Raw genomic sequence first — 22,943 nt, forward strand, 5'->3', positions numbered from 1 at the left:
TCTCACTCGCCTTCTCTTCCATTTTGTGGCATCACTAAAAGGATAACAGCTATGGCAGGGAGTTGAGCTGCTAATGGTCAAGCTGAAAAATGTCACAAAATAAATAAATAAATAAAAATAAGAAATAGCATCTTTTGCCATACCAGTAAGAGACTTAGGGCGGATTCTAAAAATAAAATTAGGTGACATTGCAAAGGCCCCCTTCTCCCTTTGGCGTATGGAAGAGGAGGACAAAGGCAATACCCAGTGCAATGCTGTCTAAAATCACACTCCATGTAGATTATGTCACTGAAAGCTAACATGATTCCATACAATTATATTTTAATGGCTCTTATTGCATAATTAGTACATTACTGATTCTGAATGAGTGTATCTAATAATGACCATAGGAAAGGTATACTAATAATATACTAACCCACTGCTACTGACAACAGGCAGAAAATGAATGGAGATTGCACATGTGGCAGTGTATACTGCAATGGTTACTATGCAGTAGTAAAGATAGTAAAGACATTTTTGGAAATTGCTGATGTTGTCAGTTATACCATAGAATAATTACTATATGACAGTAATGGGCAATGTCAATGTGTGACGGTCAGCATACTTTTAGGTCTGTATCAAGTACTTGGGTGTTATTTTACTTTTACTACAGATCTTATAGAATATAGCTGCAGCTGAGCATTCTGAAGGAGTGTTTAACAGGTGTAAAGACTTCTCATATATGCTGTCTTGTTAAGGCAGCAAGCACTTATCCATTGCAAACACTGATAATTTCAGTGCATGTGCCAGATAGGGCTGCACAGAGTGATTAGCAATCCACGTGGGTGTTATATTATGGATGGCCAATGTCTAACAGTGATTGGCTCACAGATTCAGTGGTTGGTCACAATGTACAAACATAGGACAGAACAGGATAGCAACATACTGGGCAATGGGGAGAGAGAGAACATGCACAAACCTATACCATTAAACAACAAGTTGTACACTTGTCAACAAGAAAGTTTCAGTGCAGCAGAACATCCATATTTTCATATATCAGGTATAAGGAGCACTGAATACTTAGGCAAAAAGCTGTCCTGACTGCACTGTCATCCTGTGCTATGAAATACCATGTAATGATCAGCCATGACTGTGGCTAGATCAGGTAATAAATGCCAAAGCATTTACCATGAATGCTTGCAGGGTTACTCTTAAGCATATATGAAATGCAAATCTGTGAAGTATTCTTTTATAATCAAGCACGTTAGAATGTTTCACACAAGCTTTGGTTAGCTACTTATCCTGAGTGGGATTTGTTTTGCAATTTGGCTACCACTAGAAAAATAATTTGAAAACATGTTCCTGAGTAAACCGGATCTGTGATGGTTACAAAAAGTCAATTTCTTTCAGCACAGTTTAACAAAGTAGTTTTACAAATAACATTTGACCTGTGTAATTTGTTTAATACTTTCCTCTCAATACACTCAATTCTGAAAATACTTACCCCTTTGTGGAATGAAGACTTCCTCCTTGCCTGACCTCTTTGGAGAAATACCACTTTGACGGATTATTATAAACACATAATCATAACACTAGGCAATCAGAGGGACAATATAAAAAAAAACTAGTTATACGTATCTTTAAGTAGACACACTAAAAACAACTAAAGAGGCAGCTTACCAATAGGGCCTAAAAATGGATATATCTTTTGCTACTCCTTGCTTTCAGCTGTGGCTAAGCCCCCCCCCACACACACACACACACACACATGCATCTAACACCGACATTTGCACACACATTCAAACTTGGGATTGCAAACACTTTCACACACCCATACAACATACTCACATGAGTGTGCAAACACACACACACACACACACACACACACATATATACATACTAATGTGTTAACACAACTATGCATGCACATTTGTGTAACATATATGCACAAATGTGCATGTGCCCACATTCATGCACAAATACTCATTCACATATTCACAATTCCATAGAACTTTATATGCAAGTACAAAAACTTGCATCTTTCCTTCTTTGCATTATTTGATTTACTACATGGGTAATTCATTCATAATTATACTTTGAGTCCATATTTAAAAGTTACACATATCCAGGAACCTTTGGTATTCCTGAATCATGAAAAATACTTAATTTGTTTATATTTTATTTTCCCACTTTCCCTTCTTTCATTGTGGAAGTTTTATCCATGCTGTGATTGGCATCTTATTAAGAAGAACTTTTTTAAATTGGCATATATATATAGTATTAAGCTGTCAAAGGTGCCACAAAACTTCAGGCAAGAATGTTTGCTTCCTGCACCCCCTCCAAACACAAACATTTGAATTACACAACTCAGAAATTGCTGCAATTTTTGGCAAGGGGTATTCCTTCCTCCACAGTCTCCTCATTCTGTAGAAGACCCCTTTGGCTATTTCATTATATATCTGGCCAAGGCAGTAGGCATGTTTAGTAAGTTAAATTAAAATTACAAATAAAAAATGCGTACTTGCTGGTATATTCTGTGCATTCATTTATACGCAGTGGTATCTTAAATTGTATAATTAGTATGCTTGAATTCCTAATGAAGTGTTTGTTATTTTAGTTTTGTGTGATTCAACTAGGGAAGAGAAGATGAAGGGAGCAGCTAATTTCCATTATTACTGAAACACAGACGGATTGAACGTGATCCTTTTCTTCACTGGAAGTGCACAATAAAGTTGTTAACTACAGGGGGGGGGGCTACAACTCCAAAAATATTTGTTTTCAACTTCTTTGGGATGAGTACATTTGAAGAGTTCCTTTTTTTTTTTTTTTTTTTTTTTTTTTTTTAAGAAAATAGAATTTGGTGAGTTACTATGAAGCACTGCTGTTTTGTGTTGACCAATATATATTCTGTCCTACCATAACAGGGAGATCCTGGTCCTGCTGGTCAGCCTGGGAAAGATGGACCTCCAGGTCTGAGAGGATTCCCCGGAGAAAGAGGCCTTCCAGGTCCAGTTGTAAGTATATATTTAAATTTGCTACAATATAAACTAAATGCAATTGACTGTATTCTGACATTCATACAAATGTGAAACATTTCCAGATGTGAAACAGACCAAAGGCAATTCCTCATTACCATAGGCAATTCCTCATCACCATAATTGTAACACTTTTATCACATTTGAAAACTGGAATGTTTTGAAAATGCATGGTTTATTAAATTTGTGCTACAATTACTGGTAATGTTGATTTCTATCATATGTACCAAATGTCATTTTCACTTAAGTGTAGCAATGCAAATGTTTGCAGTATAAGCATGTTTTATCTACATATAATCTGAATTTACCAATGTGGGCTCATGGTTGCAGTTTATGTCACTGCATTTTTAAGAGTTAATTAAAAAGGTTTGCCACAGAGCATCAACAGCTTCCTTTGCAGAATTTGCCAAAATTATATTCCTAACACTCTTATCTTCATGTACACATTAATGTCATTGAAGGACTTGTACTTGAACAACATTGTACGTTTTGAACTGTTTTGGCAGGTTCTGTTTCAGGGGTCAGATTTTCAAATGTTTAAAAGCATATTTGTTTTTCCACTTAGACCACACAGCGTCTGTAAATTCCAGATGCATGGTATCTCTGGGCACAATATAAAATACTATTCCTTACTTAACAGATACATCAGGAAAGTACACTTGTGTAAAATCTTACATAACGGTAGATGTCACTCTCTTCACTGTTGCAGTATTCATAACATTAGGGATCCACTGCCAAGGGCAGCCCAACGTCCGGCCAGTATACCAAAGCCTTAGGTTGCTTTAAGGTATGCCATACATCACATGTATGCTCCTCCCAAAATGTAGGGCATAAAGATGATGTTTGGACATACCATTCTCAGAACCGAGACCCCCAGCAGGAAGGCCATTCTTAGCAAAGAAAGAGGTAAACAGTACAACCAGAAGATAAATGAACCAGGAATGGGTGGGAGGGAGTGAATACTACAAAGGTGAAGGAAAGGACATACCGTTATGGTAAAACTTTACACAACTGTACTATGTCATTCCATATCACTGTTGCAGTATACATAACATTAGGGAGAGTGCCAAAGCTTAGGAAGAAACTTAGGAGGAGGAAAGACCAGCAGAGTCCTCTAGGAAGCCATGAAAGATGGCCCTAGCAAAACCAGCTCTAATTCTGGAGATTCCATCCAAATTGTAGTGCTTGGAAAATGTATGCAGACAAGTCCAGGTAGCTGCCTCAAGAACAGAGTTGCTATCCAAACCCTTGAAAAAAGCACCAGAAGTGAAATGTTGTCACATTTGGCAAACAACCCCTCTCCTAGCATATGGCAAAGAGAACACCCCACTTCAAAAGGATAGTGCTGTTAAAAACTTTTGAACTTGTAGGTAACAGTAGTCAAAAAGTCCTTTTATTTAGTACAGCTAATTGCCAAAGGAGTATCATATAGATCTAAAGAAGTCATTGTTCCCTTATTTTTAAGCACTGATTAGGCCAGTTACTGAATATAATGCCCCTTTTGGGATATACCTAAATAGATATTATTAAAAAAGACGGAACATACTTCACTTTATTCAGTGTTATGTAGACTCATAAGGGAAGATCTGTGCTTTTCCCTTGTGTGCCATTAGGGACCAAGTTGTATTGGATTTCTTGCATCGATGCAAATCGAATAGTCCCACAAATATCTGAACTATGGGTCTAAGTCATCATCTATGAATAATAAAACCACTGTGGAGAGATTGATTCATTACACAGTGTCTTCGTCACCTCTGGAATGTAGTCCTGCTGGAAATTAAACGGCATGAAAGATCATCTTCCATCAAAAGAGGAACTGGATGACTGGAGGGATATTCACAAATTCACCCCAGATTGATTATCAGGGCCCTCTTCAATAAAGGAGGTATGGTCAAAGGGTGGGTACTAGAAAGTAAATGGTCACAAGCCATAGTTGCCTCATATTTCCTATGACCCTGTGGTCCTGCAAAGTAAAAGAAAAGTCATAAAACAGAAATGAAAAGCAGGGATTCATTCCTTGATTACCCACCTAATCTATTTCAGGTCTGTAAGAGAGTTGCTGCTGATTCAGTCATGCAATGAGTGGGAGAAACTCATTTTTATTAGTCTGTCAGGATATGTCCATACATGTGTGCACACACAAATGCATTCACATGCATGCATAGGGCCATAGGCAGCTACAAGGTATGTAGTCCACTAAAAAGCCTGTAATAAATTCTCAATAACCCCAAAGCATAACCTGGTTAAATTACTTGCTCAAAGTTGCACACAGGGGTGAAGCAAACAAATTCCATTTTGTACTCACAAGGTCTTAGTGCTAGCCCACTTGGACACATCACTTAAAAATGGACACATCTCTCAAAATGTTGGCTCCCAAGTACTTAATAAATATAAGTAACACTTTAAGCTGTTCCCCTGAAACTGTTAAAGATATTGTTTTTAGATTAGCAATACTGCACCTGTTCTTGGAGGCATTAATTTTGACAGTTGACATAGTATGGTCTGAGAAAACGCCATAGTGATGTGATGCTCAGGAAAAAGGTGTACTCAGTAGGGTACAGAGAGTATTCCTGGCTAAACCCTTGGTGACACAGCAGGCAAATGAAGGCTGATGGAGTCAATCCTTGTTCCACAGCAAGTAGATCATTAACAGCTGATAACCGTAATCCTCTGTGCCAACTCTCAGATACATACACCTAGAAGTAACCACCAGTTCACTAATGACATGTTGTTGGAACAAGCACATGGATACAGACAGGAACATATACAGATGAGTCATGGCAATAACCATTACATTTGTTGTACTACTCTGCTTAACTGCATAAACAAAAGCAGAGCATACTTCTTTTTCACAAGTCTGTTTCCTGATGACTGTGATGGATAAGATAATACCCATGCAGACCGATATAAGATGTTTTACTCTTCTGTATGTGGATGCAACACAGTGTAGCAAGGCAAACGGTGTGGGTGTCACAGTATAACAGCACTGTTATAGCTATTGTTTCCATTGATCACAGCATTCAGCACTACATTAAGTGTTTATACATACCTTAATCTTAGTAAGAAATAACTAGAAATGCATGTAGCTGTCTTAATGAAAAATACATTTAATACATACTGGCTTATAAAGGTCATTGAATGCTTCTAAAGTCAATGACTATTTCTTGATGAAGATTCTAAAATATTTTTTTAAATGTTATTTCCTTTGTAGGGTGCTGTTGGATTGAAAGGAAATGAAGGACCATCTGGTCCTCCTGGCCCTGCTGTAAGTAGCAACTACTTGTTTTTATACTATTTATTTTGTACCATTTTATTGTTTCATTTTTCATTCTTAATGCATTATTTAAACAGTTTTCACGACAGCAAGAAAGTCAATTTCTCTGAGCCGGAGTGATAACACAGTTAAATGGAGGAGCACATTCAGAAGTCAGTTAATGTTTTAAGACACCATTCTGGATTGTGGTAGTGTTTCATATATTTTTAAACATCTCAAGGCTGCCCATTCACCCTCAGTGCATATAATCTGTGTAATTAAATGTTAGAATGCTTGGCTTGCATGGCCTCACAGTATCAAAGCTCTGATTCCTTCACGTACCAGGTAAGACAAAGGCCCAAGCATTCACTTTGTTAGATTCTAACCCCAGGATTACAAACAACCAAGCAACTAAGCACACCTGCTATACAGCCTACATAGCTTTCTCTTCTTTTTCATATCTACAAGAAAAAACAATCTCCCTGGTTATGAGGGAGAGACGGAGAGAGAGAGATTTATTTATACACTTGGTTGCTTTAATAATTTTTTTAACTGACCAGTTAAGATACCACAGAAGTAAATGACATGTTACACGCACCTCATGAAGAGCAAAATTATGGAGAAATGAAGCTCTAACGTGACAGAAAAAGAGAAACATCACTGATCTATGAACATTTTTTAGAAATGCATAATTTCTTATAACAAAACACTAGTAGATGGGGAGTAAAATCCATATCCTTCTTGAGTGCTAACTACCCTTTTTCTTTCATACATTCATCTGCATTCCTACAAAGCTCAGATCAAGGTTTAGAGACCATAAGTTAAGAAGAGTAGGTGAAGAACCAGCAACAGTCATTTATATGATAGCTGAAAAAAGATACAGAGTTGGTGGCGGACCCAGCACTCACAAAGATTGGGGAGTTAACAGTGATTGGACAATGTATGAATAGCTGGCCATCAGTGCAGAATCTAGCTAGTGCTATCATATGTCTCTGCTGTACCATTACCATTTCATTCTTGTATAAATGTTGATAAAAGCTACTTTCTTGCATATCATAGCCACTTCTGTAAATCTGCTTCTCTACTACCAAAACGTGTACGTTTAATACATGGGCAATGCTTTACTCTAGGTTTCCCAACTTTAAGACACACAAAGCCAATTAAACCTCCCAGTGTGACTCTGCGAACCTATAAGCCACATGCAGTAAAATGAGGACTGATTCATTCCAAGAGGAACATCAACCCACAGTGACCCTTAAAATCTGGTTTGCTAATTGGTTGTACTTAGACATATTTATGACCCTGAACTGAAAAAAAAAACAGGCTTAAACATCCAACTGGAACACAACTATCCAAAAAATAAAGTGATCCCATTATAAGAAGCTAAATTCCACTAATGTGTGATCTGAAAATAAAGTTGTGTATTGTGCTTTGTACCTTGGTTTTGCAAAACAATTGTGCAGTTTAAGTTAACTCCACAGAAGGGACATCAGCCATACATCACAGTATCTGCTATGGTTTGTCTGTATGTCCTTTCTTAAGGGCCACAAAATAACTACATCCTTCAGTTAACAGTACATGAGTAACAGGGCTTCTCTCTCCTCCTTCTCCAACGCCACAAGATAAGATACTCCCCATTCAGTACTGGCAGCTTGTAGTTATTGATTTTGTTTATAAAAACATTAAGATGTATTTTTCTTCTACTGCTTACATTGATTATCTAGCTGTTACTTCTAGAACATTCTGTTTTATACCCACTTACTTGTTTTTTTTACTTTAGTCCACGTTTTTCTACTGAAAAATAATCTGATTTTTCTTTTTTTTTTTTTTTTTGGCTACTACACTCTCCTAGTTTTCTTCTTACCAAATGATTAGACTACAACACTGATCTTCAAAGACTGTGTGGTACAAACATGAATTAAGCCAGAAAAATTAAATTTATACTCACAGCCTTATATTGCTGTCCCAGTGTACCTCACATCTAAAATATAGAGATAGAGCTAGGGTGGAAAGAACTGGGTGTCAGCAGAGTAGAAAAATTTAGGGGAATCAGTCTTCAGTGCATTCCAGCATTGAGAAATGCAGCAAATAGTTTGCTGTAGTTTAAAAGGATAGAATAATTGTTTTTTAGTCTTCAACTTAAAGTATGTGTGTGTGTGTAGGGGTGGTAGACTGGGGGATGGCACCAGGTGCAAGAATAGATAGCTACACCTCTGTGTTGTCCCTACACATGCATTAATCATTTTCAAGTACTGTCCCTGTATAACTATAACAATGTGCAGGTCTATTTCTGAGTGAGTAATGCACAAGTGTATGTTGTGGTCATAAGGTTAGACACTTGTAGGTACTCTAGCCGCAGGAAGTCAAATTTCTCGAAAATGTACTTACCCAAGTTAGGAACGTATCTACATATGACATTGGGTATAATAATTTAACATAAACACAATATTTATTTATTTATTTTTTTACTGCTGCTACAGGGTGAGTTTCAACCCTGCTGATCTTACAGTTATCTGGATTTTTATATGCTTTCAGTATGACTCACCAAGGAACTAGGTTGCCAAGCATAACTGGCCATGAATTTAACCATAACAAAAACTTACATGTCAGCTTTTTTTCAGAGGAGCATCCCCCTTCTATACCTATGTGGAGAACAAGCCCCCACCACACATAACCACACCCATGCAGAACTTATAAATATTAACTCCACAGCTGCACCAAGACAGAGTAGAAGAAATTTGTGAAAACAAGTAAATTGTTGCCAGCGCACACTGAGAAACTATACTGGCAGTAATTTATTATGTAAAAAAGAGACTGGGGGTTCAATATCAATGAGCTGAACTCAACTGATATAACAATGTTCAGTTTGCACTCACCAAGGTAAAGGGAAGCAATTTCATATGCACATTATGTTTTGCAATGCTGACTTCTCCTAGTGACTAGGTTCATGGATTAGTACTAAGCTAACTGCCTTTGCGAGACATTTTAAGCCTAGTTAATTATCCCTTGTGAGACTAAAACCCTGCACCTTGTGTTTGTAAGGCAAACACCTTAACCATTAGGCTACCCTCCCAACCCTAAGAGACTAATATAGTCTTACCGTGAGCTTCTGATTCAGACAATGTCTTATTTTGTAAATTCATACTCAAAGCCACTGTTTTTCTATTTTCCACCAAAATGTATTAAAATTCTAAAACTAGACCAAGTTCATAACCAAATGGATGTACAGAATCTGATATCTTAGACCAGGTTACCGATTCAACAAAACTTAAATGTTTCATTAAGTTTTCTTAAGTTGGTATTCTGTTTTTAAAATTTGTTTTTTGACTCCTACAGATGCACAAAAAGTCTGCTTTTGATCTGTTTATATAAACTAATAAATTACAAACAGAATAACTATACTGTTAAGAAACCAGAGTAATGACCAGTATAACGCATGGAATTTCAGCTAAGGAAAATGAGTCCATTATTTTAGCAAACACAAATCAGTGCCTTTGTCCAGAATGAATAGTTTGGTGTAAACCAAGTAAAGAATCCAATTCCACCACCATAATGTGCATGGTAAGGATAAGCATGATGCATGATCTTATGTGTCACAGTCCTGAGGCCGGAGTGACACATTATAGTTTGATCATTTTAATATAAAGTCAGTTTGCTTACTGCAGCTTTAAATCTACTGAGAAAAGGGCGAGTCAAAGATGTACAACATAATTTTACACAATGCATCATTTTTATGTAAATGTTCATTTATTTATAGGATGGCACAGTGGATAGCATTGTTGCCTCACAGCAAGAGGTTCCCTGGCTTGATTCTCAGTTGGGATACCTTCTGTGCAGGGTCTGCATGTCTTCCCTCTATTCATGTGGGTTTTCTCTGGGTACTCCATATTCCAAAGACATGCAGTAGGTGGATTGGACACTGTTAATTGGTCACTGGTGTGGGTGTGGTGTGGAAGAAATGCTGAGGCAGGGCTAGCTATCCAGTGATGTAAACCTTGGCTCTAGATGATTGTTACTGTTAAAGTGACACCCCAACCCCATGTGCAAAAATGGGAAAAGGGGTTGTGGATGGATGGCTTCATTTATTTCCTTCAGAGTTTTCTTTTTGTTTAAAAAAAATAAATAAAATACTGCTTATATCAGAAATTCTAGAGTAATACTTCCAACCAATAAAACCTAATTTCATTGATATTATGTAAGTTATGCATTTAATGAATTCTATGGATGGAGCCTAGGGTTGCAAGCATATATGTCCATGCAGCACCACAGTGGGATTAGCAATGCCAATGCAGATGGTCTTTCAAGACAGGGAATGGGGTAAGGTGCACTCATACAGACCTAACTCCCTCAAGCAGAGTGGTTTCTCAAGGGTCACTTGAAAAACTAGCTTGAGTTCTCCGGGGTGGGGGGGGGGGGGGTATGTGAAGATTGGGTGAAGATAGATGAAGGCTGCCAGCCTAGCCAGATAGAATTTTGGAGATAATTCTGTCATCTGTAAATATTAATGTAAACCACAGGCTTGTTTTCTTAAATGGTAAAAATAGTGTTACATGTGGAACTGAAAAAAAATTTAACAACAGTGCACTCTACTGTCCAAGTAAAGCATGCTGTGACCCTTTGATGTAAACATGGCTCTGGATGGTCTAGATGAAGGAATTCATGCTACTGTTTTAAGGCCAGAGTTAATAGCCAGAATTTGCATGCACAAATGTCCTTAATGGCTTTGCTTCCTGATCTGGTATGAGCTTGCTAAAGAATTGCTTGTTAGCCTGGAAACTCCAGGAAAGTGTGAAGAATGATGTAATGTGAATCAGGACTGTAATATCAATTTAAACAGAGAGAATCAGAGAGCATTAAGCATTTTTGTCTTGACCATCCAACTCATCAGCACTGTCTTGCTCTATATGTAAGTTTATCTTAGACTTGTGTTTTCTCTTAGAAATAGCTAGAAACTAAAAAGATTAGACTACGTGTGTTTCTGTGATGTCAGAATGGTACTACTGAATTATTTTAAGTATTTCTCTGTGATCTCTGAACTCTTGACTAGCACTGTGTAGTAAAAGTATTGTCTTGTGTTTTGACTATTTGTTATTAAATATTTTTAAACCCTTTCAACTGTGGCTGTTTTTGTAGAGATAATTTAAGCTCTTTAGAGTACTTGCACGCCTTTGGTAAAATTGTACAAAGCCACTTCAATAGCTTTAGCCCTGGGGTATAAAACCAATTGGATAATAATATTGCACAGTAGTAATTGGACACTCAAGGGCCTTTGAGTAGCTGATAAATATTAGTGCGTGGTGGCAGTTGGTACTACAGTATAGTCTGGGAAAAAGGGGCACAGCTGGAGAACCTGTGCCAGCCTTCCCCAGGAGTGTCTGTGTGGTTGTATAAACTCTTGTGTGTGTGTGTGTGTGTGTGTGTGTGTGTGTGTGTGTGTGTGTGTGTGTGTGTGTGTGTGTGTGAGCTACTTGGGCAGGGACACGAAGCACTGGTTGGACAGAGAGGGTGCTGGAGGTTTTAGCTTGCTCACTAGGCTGAGATCTGGACCCTATAGCTGTGCCAGTGGGGAGTCTTATTGGGGACCTGGAGAGTAAGGGAGCGACCAGCCCCAGACTGACTGTGATCTCTGTGTGCTCTTAAGGTAAATTGCACTTTACTGTGTGTATTTGTTATCCTTTCCTCCTATATGAGATGCCCCTCACTGGTGTTAGTGGTGAGGATTGAGGCTCCTTGATTGCTGGACGAGAGCACGGGCATCACAGCATGTATTTACTCTTCAACTGTAGAACTGAGGGATTTAGGCCCCAAATCAGTTATAGTGCCAGGTATAAGATGAGCCAGTTATGGCTCTGGTCTTTTGTTTGAAGTCTGCATGTTTCCTCTATATTATTTTCATACGTTAGTAGTAGCAGTGTAAGGCTTTTCTGAATCCTATATAGCTGTACCATGGGATTTGAGTACCAATTACTGCCCTGGTAAATTATTGCTTTAGTATTATATATAGCTATTTTTTTCTGTTTAGTGTTAACAGTGATGTGTTACAGTACAGCAAGTCTGATTTGTTTTCCTCCATTTGCATTTCCAAATGACTATTCTGTACTTTTAGTCAGTTGACTACTTCCATGTGTTGAAGACAGATTTTTATGTTGGTGACTGCTGCTACTGACATAATCTTGGCAAGTGACATGTTCTGCAAAAGCATAGTTGACAAGGATTGTTAAAAAAAAAACGTATACACTATAGAGCTAGAAAGAGAAGGAGTATCGTGGATTTATATGTGTCACTTGGCATTTTCTTCCACAACTGCAGTTCCCTTTGTTGCTCTGGCAACCAAAAGTAACTGTCTAGTGAGATCATGTAGAAAGACTGTGAAGGAGTAAGACAAGTAATTTCTAAACTGTGATTTTTTTCTTCTGTACAATAAACTATCTACTGTTTTTTTTTTTCCTTTTTGTGCATTCTGTAATACATTTAGAGATTTGTTACCTGCAAGCTTTTTTTTTCCATTTTTTTTTGTTCACCAACTGAGTGCATGCTGGCTTTTCAAACAAATAATTCTTCATTTGACAAATTGTTTTCCTATAGATAAAAGTAGCTGTTTCCAGGTAAACCTGGGAACTAATTGGATATCACTGCTGTTATTAGCAAGTACTTCATATGACCTGATCTACTTGGTTGAAGAATATGTGAAACACAGCAAAGAAACCAATGCACAAGATGTGAAAGACAATACTCTACCTAAATAACTATAGTGTATCCTATATCAATTTTGTATTATAAAGGGCTTCTTCAGCAATAACCTCCTTTAAATGGTTATGAAAAGCACATTTGAGTTCCCTGGTGATTTGCAGCTCCTGTGGAGTCTGTTTGATTTGCTCCTCACCTATCATAAACAATTAACTACTGGCTTTGTCTGTCTGCATGCTTTTGTTTGTGTGCCTTCCGAGCTGTATTGTACTGCAGACATTTACTTTGTGCCTGCTTTACCTTTAGCCAGAAACCATAGTACAACACTTATTATCATAATATTTTCCTATATTGACATATGTTAAATATTTACTACAACTTTTTTGTTTCATCCAGCGCTTCTTGATATTGCTTTATTAATTACTATTACCTAAAGTGTAATATTTTCTGTGACTTTTGCTTTTTATCGTCACTACTTCCAGCTACTGCATTATTAACTTCTATTAGTGCCAGCTTTTTCTCAGCGTATTCCCTTTTCTCAAAGGTATGGTGATCTCTGTGTTAATATACATACACTTACAGACATATAGTGGGGATGGGAGGCTTGCTGCTCCTTGCAAAAACAACAACTAGAAAGCAGAACAATTTTTGACATCTGCTGTTCTCTGAATATTTCATTTTTTTTTTCTAATTTTGGGACTCACAATTACAAGTGTCAGAATTTCAATAATGAGTCATAGACTGCATGTACATCCTTGTCCTGCATGTCATTAGGATACCCTAATAGCATTTTATAAGCTGTTCTGTATAGTGTTTTCTTTGCAAACCATACACAGAGGCACTAATGGACAACATGTGGAAATGGCTGAGGCTGGATTGACTGTGGTGATGATATTCAAAGTACCTGTTGATTTGCAGCAGACAGGAAGCATGATGACCTTAGTGAATGTCCAACGTCTGGGCTGCAAGCAGCCCTCAGTAGAGGTTGTATGTATGGTTAAACACAATGGAACCCTGTGTGAGGAATCTCCTGTAGCACAGAGTCTTAAAAGTGCTCCAGATGGCTAAAACACCAGCTTTGGAGTTGTACTGCTTCCTTGGTGGGCAAACTATACACCAGGGACAAAGGGATATGCCATAGCTTCAGACATCACAGTTGCACCCTAATATGTCCAGTGAATTGCAAAAAAAAAAGCAGATGTACAGATGTGTGATCCAGGGACATTCTGCTACTACAAAGTCTTTAATGGAGCTTCTGTATATGCTACATGGCTATTGTGTTGATGTTGACTCGTTACATGAGGACATGGGAGTAAAACATCATAAAGTAAAGTTTATGGTAAAAGCTATATCATCACACAATGATGCAATGTGCACAATCTCCCCAGAATAACCAGTGCCATTGTGAATACACAAACTGACAGTGTTGTCCATAGTCAGTGTAGGTTACATGCATAGGATGGATGCACATGAGGGGCAACTCAGTTAATTCTTGTATGGGCTGTTAAATGGTTCTTTTAAAAGTGTTTAATGAGGTTTAATTTTATGGTTAATTAGTCTAATTATAAATATGTAACCTGACTGATTTGACTTTATTCTGATGAAGTCTTAAGCTGCAAGACAAAAGCGCTTAGTTTATTGGTTGGAATAACCAACATGCCTGGGATCATGCTCCTGGGTTCAATGGAAGTATTCAGCATCTTCTGCAAAACACAACTTTTTTTCACTATTTTTTTACTTCTTGTCCATCAGTTGTAATCCCCCTACTTGCCAAGCAGCCCACTGATTTCCTATCACCAAGGAGGGTGTCAACCTGAAGGAGCCATCAGCTGTACAGTTATTAAGGCTGAGTTGAGATTTTTTCTTTTACCCCATCCCATACCTGCAGTTGGAGAAGTTCCAGTGAGGGATGTGCAATATGATGACCATGGAGGATTCCCCTCATGTCTGCAGGGAGTATTCCCTTTAAGCAGCCCTGTTACTCCCCTGAAGCATGTGTGGTGCTCTCACCAGAATCCACTAGGGAAAGTGCAGGACTCCGTGTGCCCCCAGCTGTGCACAGCCTTACCCATCCCTCCAGAGAAGGTAAGTGGAATATGTCCCTGCACTTCTAGTCCTCCCTGTCTAGATCTTCCACTGCTTGGACCAGTAATCAAGCCTTGGTCATCAGAGACATGTGTCAGCATGTTTTCTGCTCACTGTGCCAGGATTTACCAATAATATAAACACATGAGAAATCACCACACTGGAAATGGATACACCAGTCTGGTGCATGGAAATGTAAGAATTATGTACTCCTACACAATCTCTTGTGCATCACAGACTAATAGAGGAGGGAGTGGCAGCTTCCACTTCTGCGTCTCTGTGAGTTTGGCAGGAGGACATTTATCACAACATGAGTGTAGTGTATGCCATCCAGTATTTCAGGAAGGTAGATAACATTGTAAAAGACATGCATAGTGTTGGCTGTCTCCTTTTCAGTTCTGGGGAAACATATATTCCATTCACATGTAACAGCATAAAACAGAGAATCTTACTGAGTGTCCATGAGCCAGAGGCCTGAGAAGTACCCAATGTGTGTTGGATACTGAAATGTTCCTATAGCTAACATGCTAAGAGTTGCACATACCTTAGTATCCATGGTTATAAGAACTCTGTGCATTCCTTTAGGTTCAGTTGGTGGTCAAAATATCCTCACCAAGGTCCAGATGATGTCCTGGTCCACTCTTCAGCAAACTACTGAATGCTTAACAGTGATAGCATAGTAGCTCAGGTACTCCGAGTAATGTTTATAAGTCCTAGGTCTGCAAGGACATGCAACTTGGTTAACAGTGCTGTGACACATAAACTACTGCAACTACATATGTTTACTAGCACAGCTGCTTTGCTACTGCTGTGTGTGCTTTTCCTTATACATACAAGTTTAGCAATGTTTATGCTTATTGTTATGAATTATGAATTGTCATTTTCTTAATTTGATCCACATGCATGCCAAAGAGGTATATACATGCTTAAACATCTGTACAAATTCACTTTTTGTGGAAAGTCAGACAGACAGACACTCTGCGTATATGGAGGATCTAACCTGCATGCACTGCATACTTAGCTGTGGATGTACAGACTATGAATCAGAAAGAAACAGCATAATTCTCAGAACCATGCAAATGCAAAAGGCACATGCATACAGGGCAACTTGTCTACATATTCCAGCCAATACATTTTATGGTGCAATTAAAACACATAAGCAGTCAAACACCTTGTCACAAAAGGAAATATTGCCAGCTCATTTATCTGGAATTTTGTAAATAATTCTATGTCATTTGTGAATATTGATATGATTCATACAGAAGTGTGTGTAAAGGTGTAAAGTACTGAGATAAATGTAACCACAAACAATAGAAAATGCTGAATATACTCAAAACCATGAAAAAAGCACAGCAGACAGCTGCAGGGCTATGCCTGTGGCTACAGGGTTCGTTTGCCTTATTGTGAAGTTGGCTGCTCCCAGGTGGTTCTCCGTGCCTGTCTGCTGTGCTTTTTTCGTGGTTTTGAGTATATTCAGCACTTTCTATTGTTTGTGGTTTGTTATGGAGACCGGTACGGGGAATACCGCTGTTAGTGCTTTGGGCGCTTCTGAGGAGGATGGCGTACAGTTTGAAGCCTTCAATTCCCGCCAGCTCACGGGTCAACTTACCCAATTGGTTCAGCTCCTCACTCCCTTGGGTCAAGGGTTACAGGCCGTTATCAGCGAACAGCGTGAGATTATCAAGGCTCTCACTTCCAGGTCTGTTGGCTTGGATTTGCGACAGCGATCGAATAACAGCGATGGTTTTGCTGTTGTACAGGATAGGATGGATTCATTTAACTTCAATAACACCCCAGCAGTGTTACGGGATAGTGATGTGGCTGTTCCCAGTACTAGCAATCACCACGCGGGTTCTGCTATCGCTGTTGCTCCTGCTTCCACCTTCAAGGAATGGGTTTTTCATAAACCGAACTTTCACTTTAGCGAAGATGGTGAAAACAATGTACATTCTAATTCCTCCTTTTCTGAGAACATGCGGCTCCTCGAACGAGCCCTATACAGGTACAAGATTTTGGAACTGGACAATTTATATCTTAATGAGTGTCTTAATAAGCAAATAGTCCCTAAGGGGCTACGGGTATACAAGTACCCGAATAATGTAGTGTGTGGCAGTGAATTTCATACTGAGCTTTTAAGACTGTTTGATGAATGTGGCTTAGGGATTGTTAGGGCCATAATTAAAAGAAATGATTTGGAAATCCACACTTTGCAAAGGGATATTTTTAAATACAATGATGTTATCACCACTGATTTGATGTTTACCATTGAAACAGAGAAACAGAAATATCATGATTTAAGGAAGTACATTGATCAGTAATGTACTACTGTTTTGAATCGTAAATACAAAAAATTGAATAGAGATATTAAGGAATATGCTGATGGTAGGCAGGCACTACCCTAAACCCCCTTTTTGTAAGGCTGAGAATACAAACCAAATGGCCTTTAGGGAGGTATCCAGTCCCTTGGAGGCCCAGTCCCCAGTTCAGGAATCTTTTCCACCTATTACTCATTTTCAGACAGCTGATGAGATTTATCAGGAAGATTTTTTACCCAGGAGGTCAGAGCACCTCCGCAAGCAGTCCCATTACAAACAGAGGAATTTACATCAGATGGGACCTCCGCAAGGGATGGGTGGGCAGCCATCCAAAGGGTGGAGGAGAAACCAGAAAGAGGACTGGTGAGCCCAGGCAATATTCATAGGACAGCCATTGGTAATCATTTTAAGTATACATTAAGTGACTATCACATTTACAACTACAGTGATCTTGCCATCTCTGACACTTGGTTTACACTCTTTACTAAGGGTTTCAAATTAGTGCCCAGTAGGGGCAGTAGTTTGGTTAATACCATTCTGGATGTCAAACTGTTTATTCGTAAATTGAATTTGCAGCATTTACTTGGGTCCACTTCTACGGGACACGGGCTTAACCTTAAAAAAATCAAGTACGTACAATCCCCCTTTACATCCGCAACTAAAAAATCTGGAAAACAGAATTGAGAAACAGATTCGGAGTAATGTGCGGAAGTCCAAGTATGTCCATAATTTAAGTTTGGCCGAGGCTACCCTTTTAGCAGAATTGGGGGCTAACCCTTCTGTTAGAGTTATGGAACCTGATAAGGGGGGCGGCACGGTCATTATGGACCAAGTGTTATATGAGGCTAAAATGTATAGTTTGTTGTCAGATGGTAGTAAGTATACTACTGTGTCCAGAAATGAGGTACACATTTCTTACAAGAAAATAGACTTGGTTCTTAAAGATCTTTTGGACCAGGACATTATTGAAATGGATCTTTTTTCAGTTTTGGATAATTCTCATCCAAAGGTGCCAACCATATTTGGGGTACCTAAGATCCATAAAAATGTGGAGGATCCGCCTCTACGACCTATTGTGGCGGCCCAGGGGTCTAAAACCCACAATCTTTTGAAATATTTGGATTGGAAGTTAAAGCAGTTGTGGGGTAGAAATCAGTATCTCCTTAAGGACTCGTGGGAATTTTTACGTGGTATCACTAATGACCTGTATAGGTCTCACCTGCTTTTTGTCACCATAGATGTGGTTGACCTATTTTCAGTGATACCCCACACCACTGGGTTGGAATGGATGGAAGAAGCGCTCTGGGCATGTCAGGGTGTTACAAACAATGATGTCCGTTTGATCTTACAATTGTTGGAATTGGTCCTGAGATACAATTATATTTACTTTTGTGGTGAATATTTTCAACAAACATCAGGGGTCTATATGGGAGCTAATTGTGCTCCCACTTATGCAGACATTATTTTGTCAGTCTGGGAACAAAAGTTTGTCATTCATAGTGATTTTTCAAAATATTGGATTCACTACACTAGGTTCCTGGATGACATATGTATTTTTTGGACAGGACCAGAATCTTCTATTGAAGAATTTATAACTTATTTACATTCTACAATGGAATTTTTGCGGTTTACTTATCAAGTAACCGAGGACCAAGTGAATTATCTAGATGTTACCCTTAGTAAGCAAGGAGAAGGGTTTAGCTCTTGCATTTACAGAAAACCATTGTTTTCTAATGGATATCTTCATTATTTAAGTTCACATCCAAAATTTCAAAAAAGATCTATATTAAAGGGCCAATTTGTCAGGGTTTCCCGTATGACATCTGACGACTCCATTTTTCAATCTGAGGGGGATAAGTTGATGTCATTTTTTATGGACAGAGGATACCCGACAGAATTGATTAATTCTGTTAAAAACGAAATGTGGGCTGCTAGGAAAAGTAGGTTTTTTCCTATTTTAGGGAAGAGCAAAGTGGATCAACATGATGATAACCTTTTAATAGATACAAATGTTACTGGTTTCAACCAGTTTTTTATTACACAGCATAACGAGGATGCAGGACAGATCAGATACATTATTGAAAGGGAACTTTGTAACTTCAGGGACCTTACGGATTTAAATAATTTAAAAGACTTGTCCTGCAAGTTTGTTTACCGAAGGGGTTTTAACATCAAGAGGGCATTAGAGCAGAATACTAGGCAGGGTGGCCCCAATCCCCCTAGGAGAGGGACATACCGCTGTGGACGCTGTATGCAATGTAAATATGTTTGGGACCAGGAATTTGTATACTTAGAAAGTAGGAACAGGAAATTGTGTTCAAACAACTTATACAATTGTAACTCTAAAGGTTTAGTCTACTTGGCTGTCTGTCGTTCTTGCCAGGCATTTTATGTCGGCAAGACGGAGAGGCAGCTAAAGAGATGTATCTATGAACACTGTTATGATATTTCTAAAAAGGTTAGCACGAATGCTTTATATAGGCACACGATTAGTTGTGAAGCAGCAACATTCAAATTCTTTGTGCTGGAAGGAGTAACCCATTGTGTTAGGGGAGGAAACTGGGGAGCATTGTTATCCCCTGGAGAAACATGTTGGCAAATTTTATTGGAATCCAACAAGCCCCCAGGGTTGAATGACTCAATCTCTATTATGCCATACTTGAAATTAAAGGCTGAACAAGTGTAAAAGATTTAATTGTCTGCCTAATGGCAATTCATGTTAGTCATTATTTTATTTTAAACAGGTCTTTTTTATCAAACTGTACATGAACATTATTTGGCCTATATTGGTTTAAATGAATTAAATTAATTTATCTATATAAGTTTAACATTATTTGTAAATATATTAAAAGTTTTAAAACTTATTTATGAAAATTTTAATTAAGACTAGTCTCTATCAACTAGTAGAAATTCATAGGCCATTTGATATGTGGTTTATAGACTATGAAATATGTTCTTGTTTGGGGTTTTAAATTCCATTATATATTCATATTGTATTTATATACAAGTGTATTTTTAAAAACATTTCCAAGAGAAATTTTGGTTTAAATGACTGCTTTTTTTGTATATTTACATTAACAAGTGAGCTTAACAGGTTGGCAAAAGTTTTGCTTTAAGAAAGCTGTTTAACCAATTAATTCATCAATTAATTATTTTTTTAATTAAGCATTGAATGGTATAAATAATGTGTGGAGTGTAACAGGCTGTATCTGATGAAGTTGGTTTGCCAACGAAAACGTGATTTCAGTGCTGTAACGTTAATAAAAGACTTTTTTGTTTAAAGAGGAGTACGGTTCTGCTATTTGGCTACAGGGTTCGTTTGCCTTATTGTGAAGTTGGATGCTCCCAGGTGGTTCTCCGTGCCTGTCTGCTGTGCTTTTTTCGTGGTTTTGAGATAAATGTAACCACAGCATGCCCTACTGGCTTAGAATAGAAATGTATATAAACTATTGTAATTGTGTAACTGTGTATGTTTTAACAGTAGAAAACAGAGCATGGAGGGTTAACCTTATAAAACTTCAAGAAAATAAGCTGAAATTAAATTGGTGCTATAAAAGTTCTCTCTCCTTTTCAGTGCAGTAGCAGACACAATGTCAAGAGCTAGATGTTTTTTGTATTACCCTGAAAGAGAAGTAATTACTAGGTTTAAGATGTAAAAGTGTTTTACTGTTTTGTGACTTCCAGGATCTGCAAACATCTGAGAGATATGTATTTTTCACACAGAGATGCTAAATTCTAAAAGTCAGCTGACAAAAAGTGATATCATCCAAGCTAATCCAGCAGTAATACTTGATATTAATTTAAGAACTCTCTAAGAGAGAGACTGTGCATTTTGTATTTGACCTGGAAACATCCATTCATCACCACATTCTACACGTCTGCTTGGGGGCTGTTCAATAAGTAAGTTTTAGGGCATAGTAACTCTTTTAGATTCAGATAGGAATATAGCAAAGTATAGCTTAGATGTTTTCTTTATTTATTTGAGACTGGCCTGAAATGCTGTTTTAAATATTTCCTGTTATTTTGAACTCTGAAGTTACTGTGTTGATTTACTGAGTATTGTTTTGTTCTTTTATCTTTGTGGCTGATATTTGTGAGACATATTAAAGCTCTGGAAGTACTTGCATATGTATTTGGTGTCACTGTGTGCCACTCCTAATAGCCTTGCTCTTGGTCAAACTACCATTTGGATCAATAGTAACATTACACAGTAGGATTGGATACCTTTAGTTAAGGGCCTTAAAGTAGCTTATAAGGGGTTCTGGTGGCAGTGATAACTACCTTATAGTTTGGGCAGAAGGGGAACATACATAGTAAACCTGTGCCAGCCTTTCCCAGGTGTGTGTGTGTGTGTGTAAAACAAATGTCCAGGAGTGTGTGTGTCAGCTACTTGGGCAGGGACACGAAGCAGTGGTTGGACAGAGACAGTGTTGGAGGACTTGGCTTGGAACCCTGGCTAAGGACTCAACTCTATAGCTGTGCCAGTGGAAATCTTATTGGGGATCTGGAGAAAGAGGGAGAAACCAGCCTCAGACTGACTGTAGTCTCTGTGTGCTCTTAAGGGAAATTGTAATTTACTGTGCGTGGACTTGTCATCCTCCCAGTGTGTACATTCCCCACTGTTGCCAGTGGTGAGGATTGAGGCTCCTTGATTATTGGGACAGTGCTGGGGAATCACACACCTTGTTTATATTCACAGCATATGGTTAAAATATATATGTGTTTGCATTAATAAGGCTACTAGCTTTTACCTTGCAAAATCAAAGCAATTTTGTTTATACACGTTATATGTGTGTTTTATCACTTTTACCATTTTTCCTGAATTTTTCCAAGAGCATGAGAACCTTAAAATAACACTACAAAAAAGAAAATGATAATGGCTGCCCACATACTTATTATTTATGCTAAAACCATATTTTTTCTGTTTTCCAGGGTTCTCCAGGTGAAAGAGGTCCTGCTGGCCCAGCGGGACCAACTGGCATCCAAGGAAGACCTGGACCTCAGGGCCACCCTGGACCTGCTGGTGAAAAGGGTGCACCAGTGAGTATTACATTTTGGTATATGACTGTTGATGATGAAAGTAATGTATTCAAAATGCACACAGACACACAACTCTAACCCATCTAGTCAATCTTTCAATATCTTATAAAAGAAGCATTTAACACATTTTTTGTTATAACCCAATCAACATTATTAAGAGCTTTCCTTGATTTTTCTTCGATTTTTGAGCTTAAGATATTTCCAAAAAATATTATAGGACATTAATTCAGTATCCATAGCATTCACATAATCAAAATTCAGCTGTTGTTGAATGCCATGCAAGTATTGTGTAGTTTACTACAGACAGTGGGATTAAGAGCTACGTTTCCAATGTCATCTCACACAGAGTAAGTACTAGACCTCTTCATATGTTTAAGAGTAAAGCCTATCACCTATTGGCTTATGTAAAGGTTAACAGCAAGTAGTTTTTATTATCTGTATACTTGTTAGTATTGTTTTTTGGAGTCTGTTTAATGATGGTCTTAACATTATTATGAGTGACAACTTATTGTCTGCTCATTATGTTTATTCTTAGTAGGTTATAGGATT

The 22,943-nt window shown here is 38.1% G+C and overlaps 1 protein-coding gene across 2 annotated transcripts in view; it reads left to right on the forward strand.

The window, feature by feature from the left end:
• The window catches only part of COL5A1 (collagen type V alpha 1 chain), a 1,013,097-nt gene that overhangs the window by 857,659 nt on the left and 132,495 nt on the right, over positions 1–22,943 (forward strand). For both annotated transcript variants that reach the window (XM_044058757.1, XM_044058756.1), the window contains exons 40-42: positions 2,904–2,993; positions 6,226–6,279; positions 22,287–22,394. In XM_044058757.1, coding sequence (XP_043914692.1) covers positions 2,904–2,993; positions 6,226–6,279; positions 22,287–22,394 — 252 coding nt within the window. The remainder of the gene's footprint in view (positions 1–2,903; positions 2,994–6,225; positions 6,280–22,286; positions 22,395–22,943) is intronic.

Source organism: Protopterus annectens, chromosome 16.part0 (genome assembly GCF_019279795.1).
Source record: "Protopterus annectens isolate FY-2018-M chromosome 16.part0, PAN1.0, whole genome shotgun sequence".
Classification (NCBI taxonomy): domain Eukaryota; kingdom Metazoa; phylum Chordata; order Ceratodontiformes; family Protopteridae; genus Protopterus; species Protopterus annectens.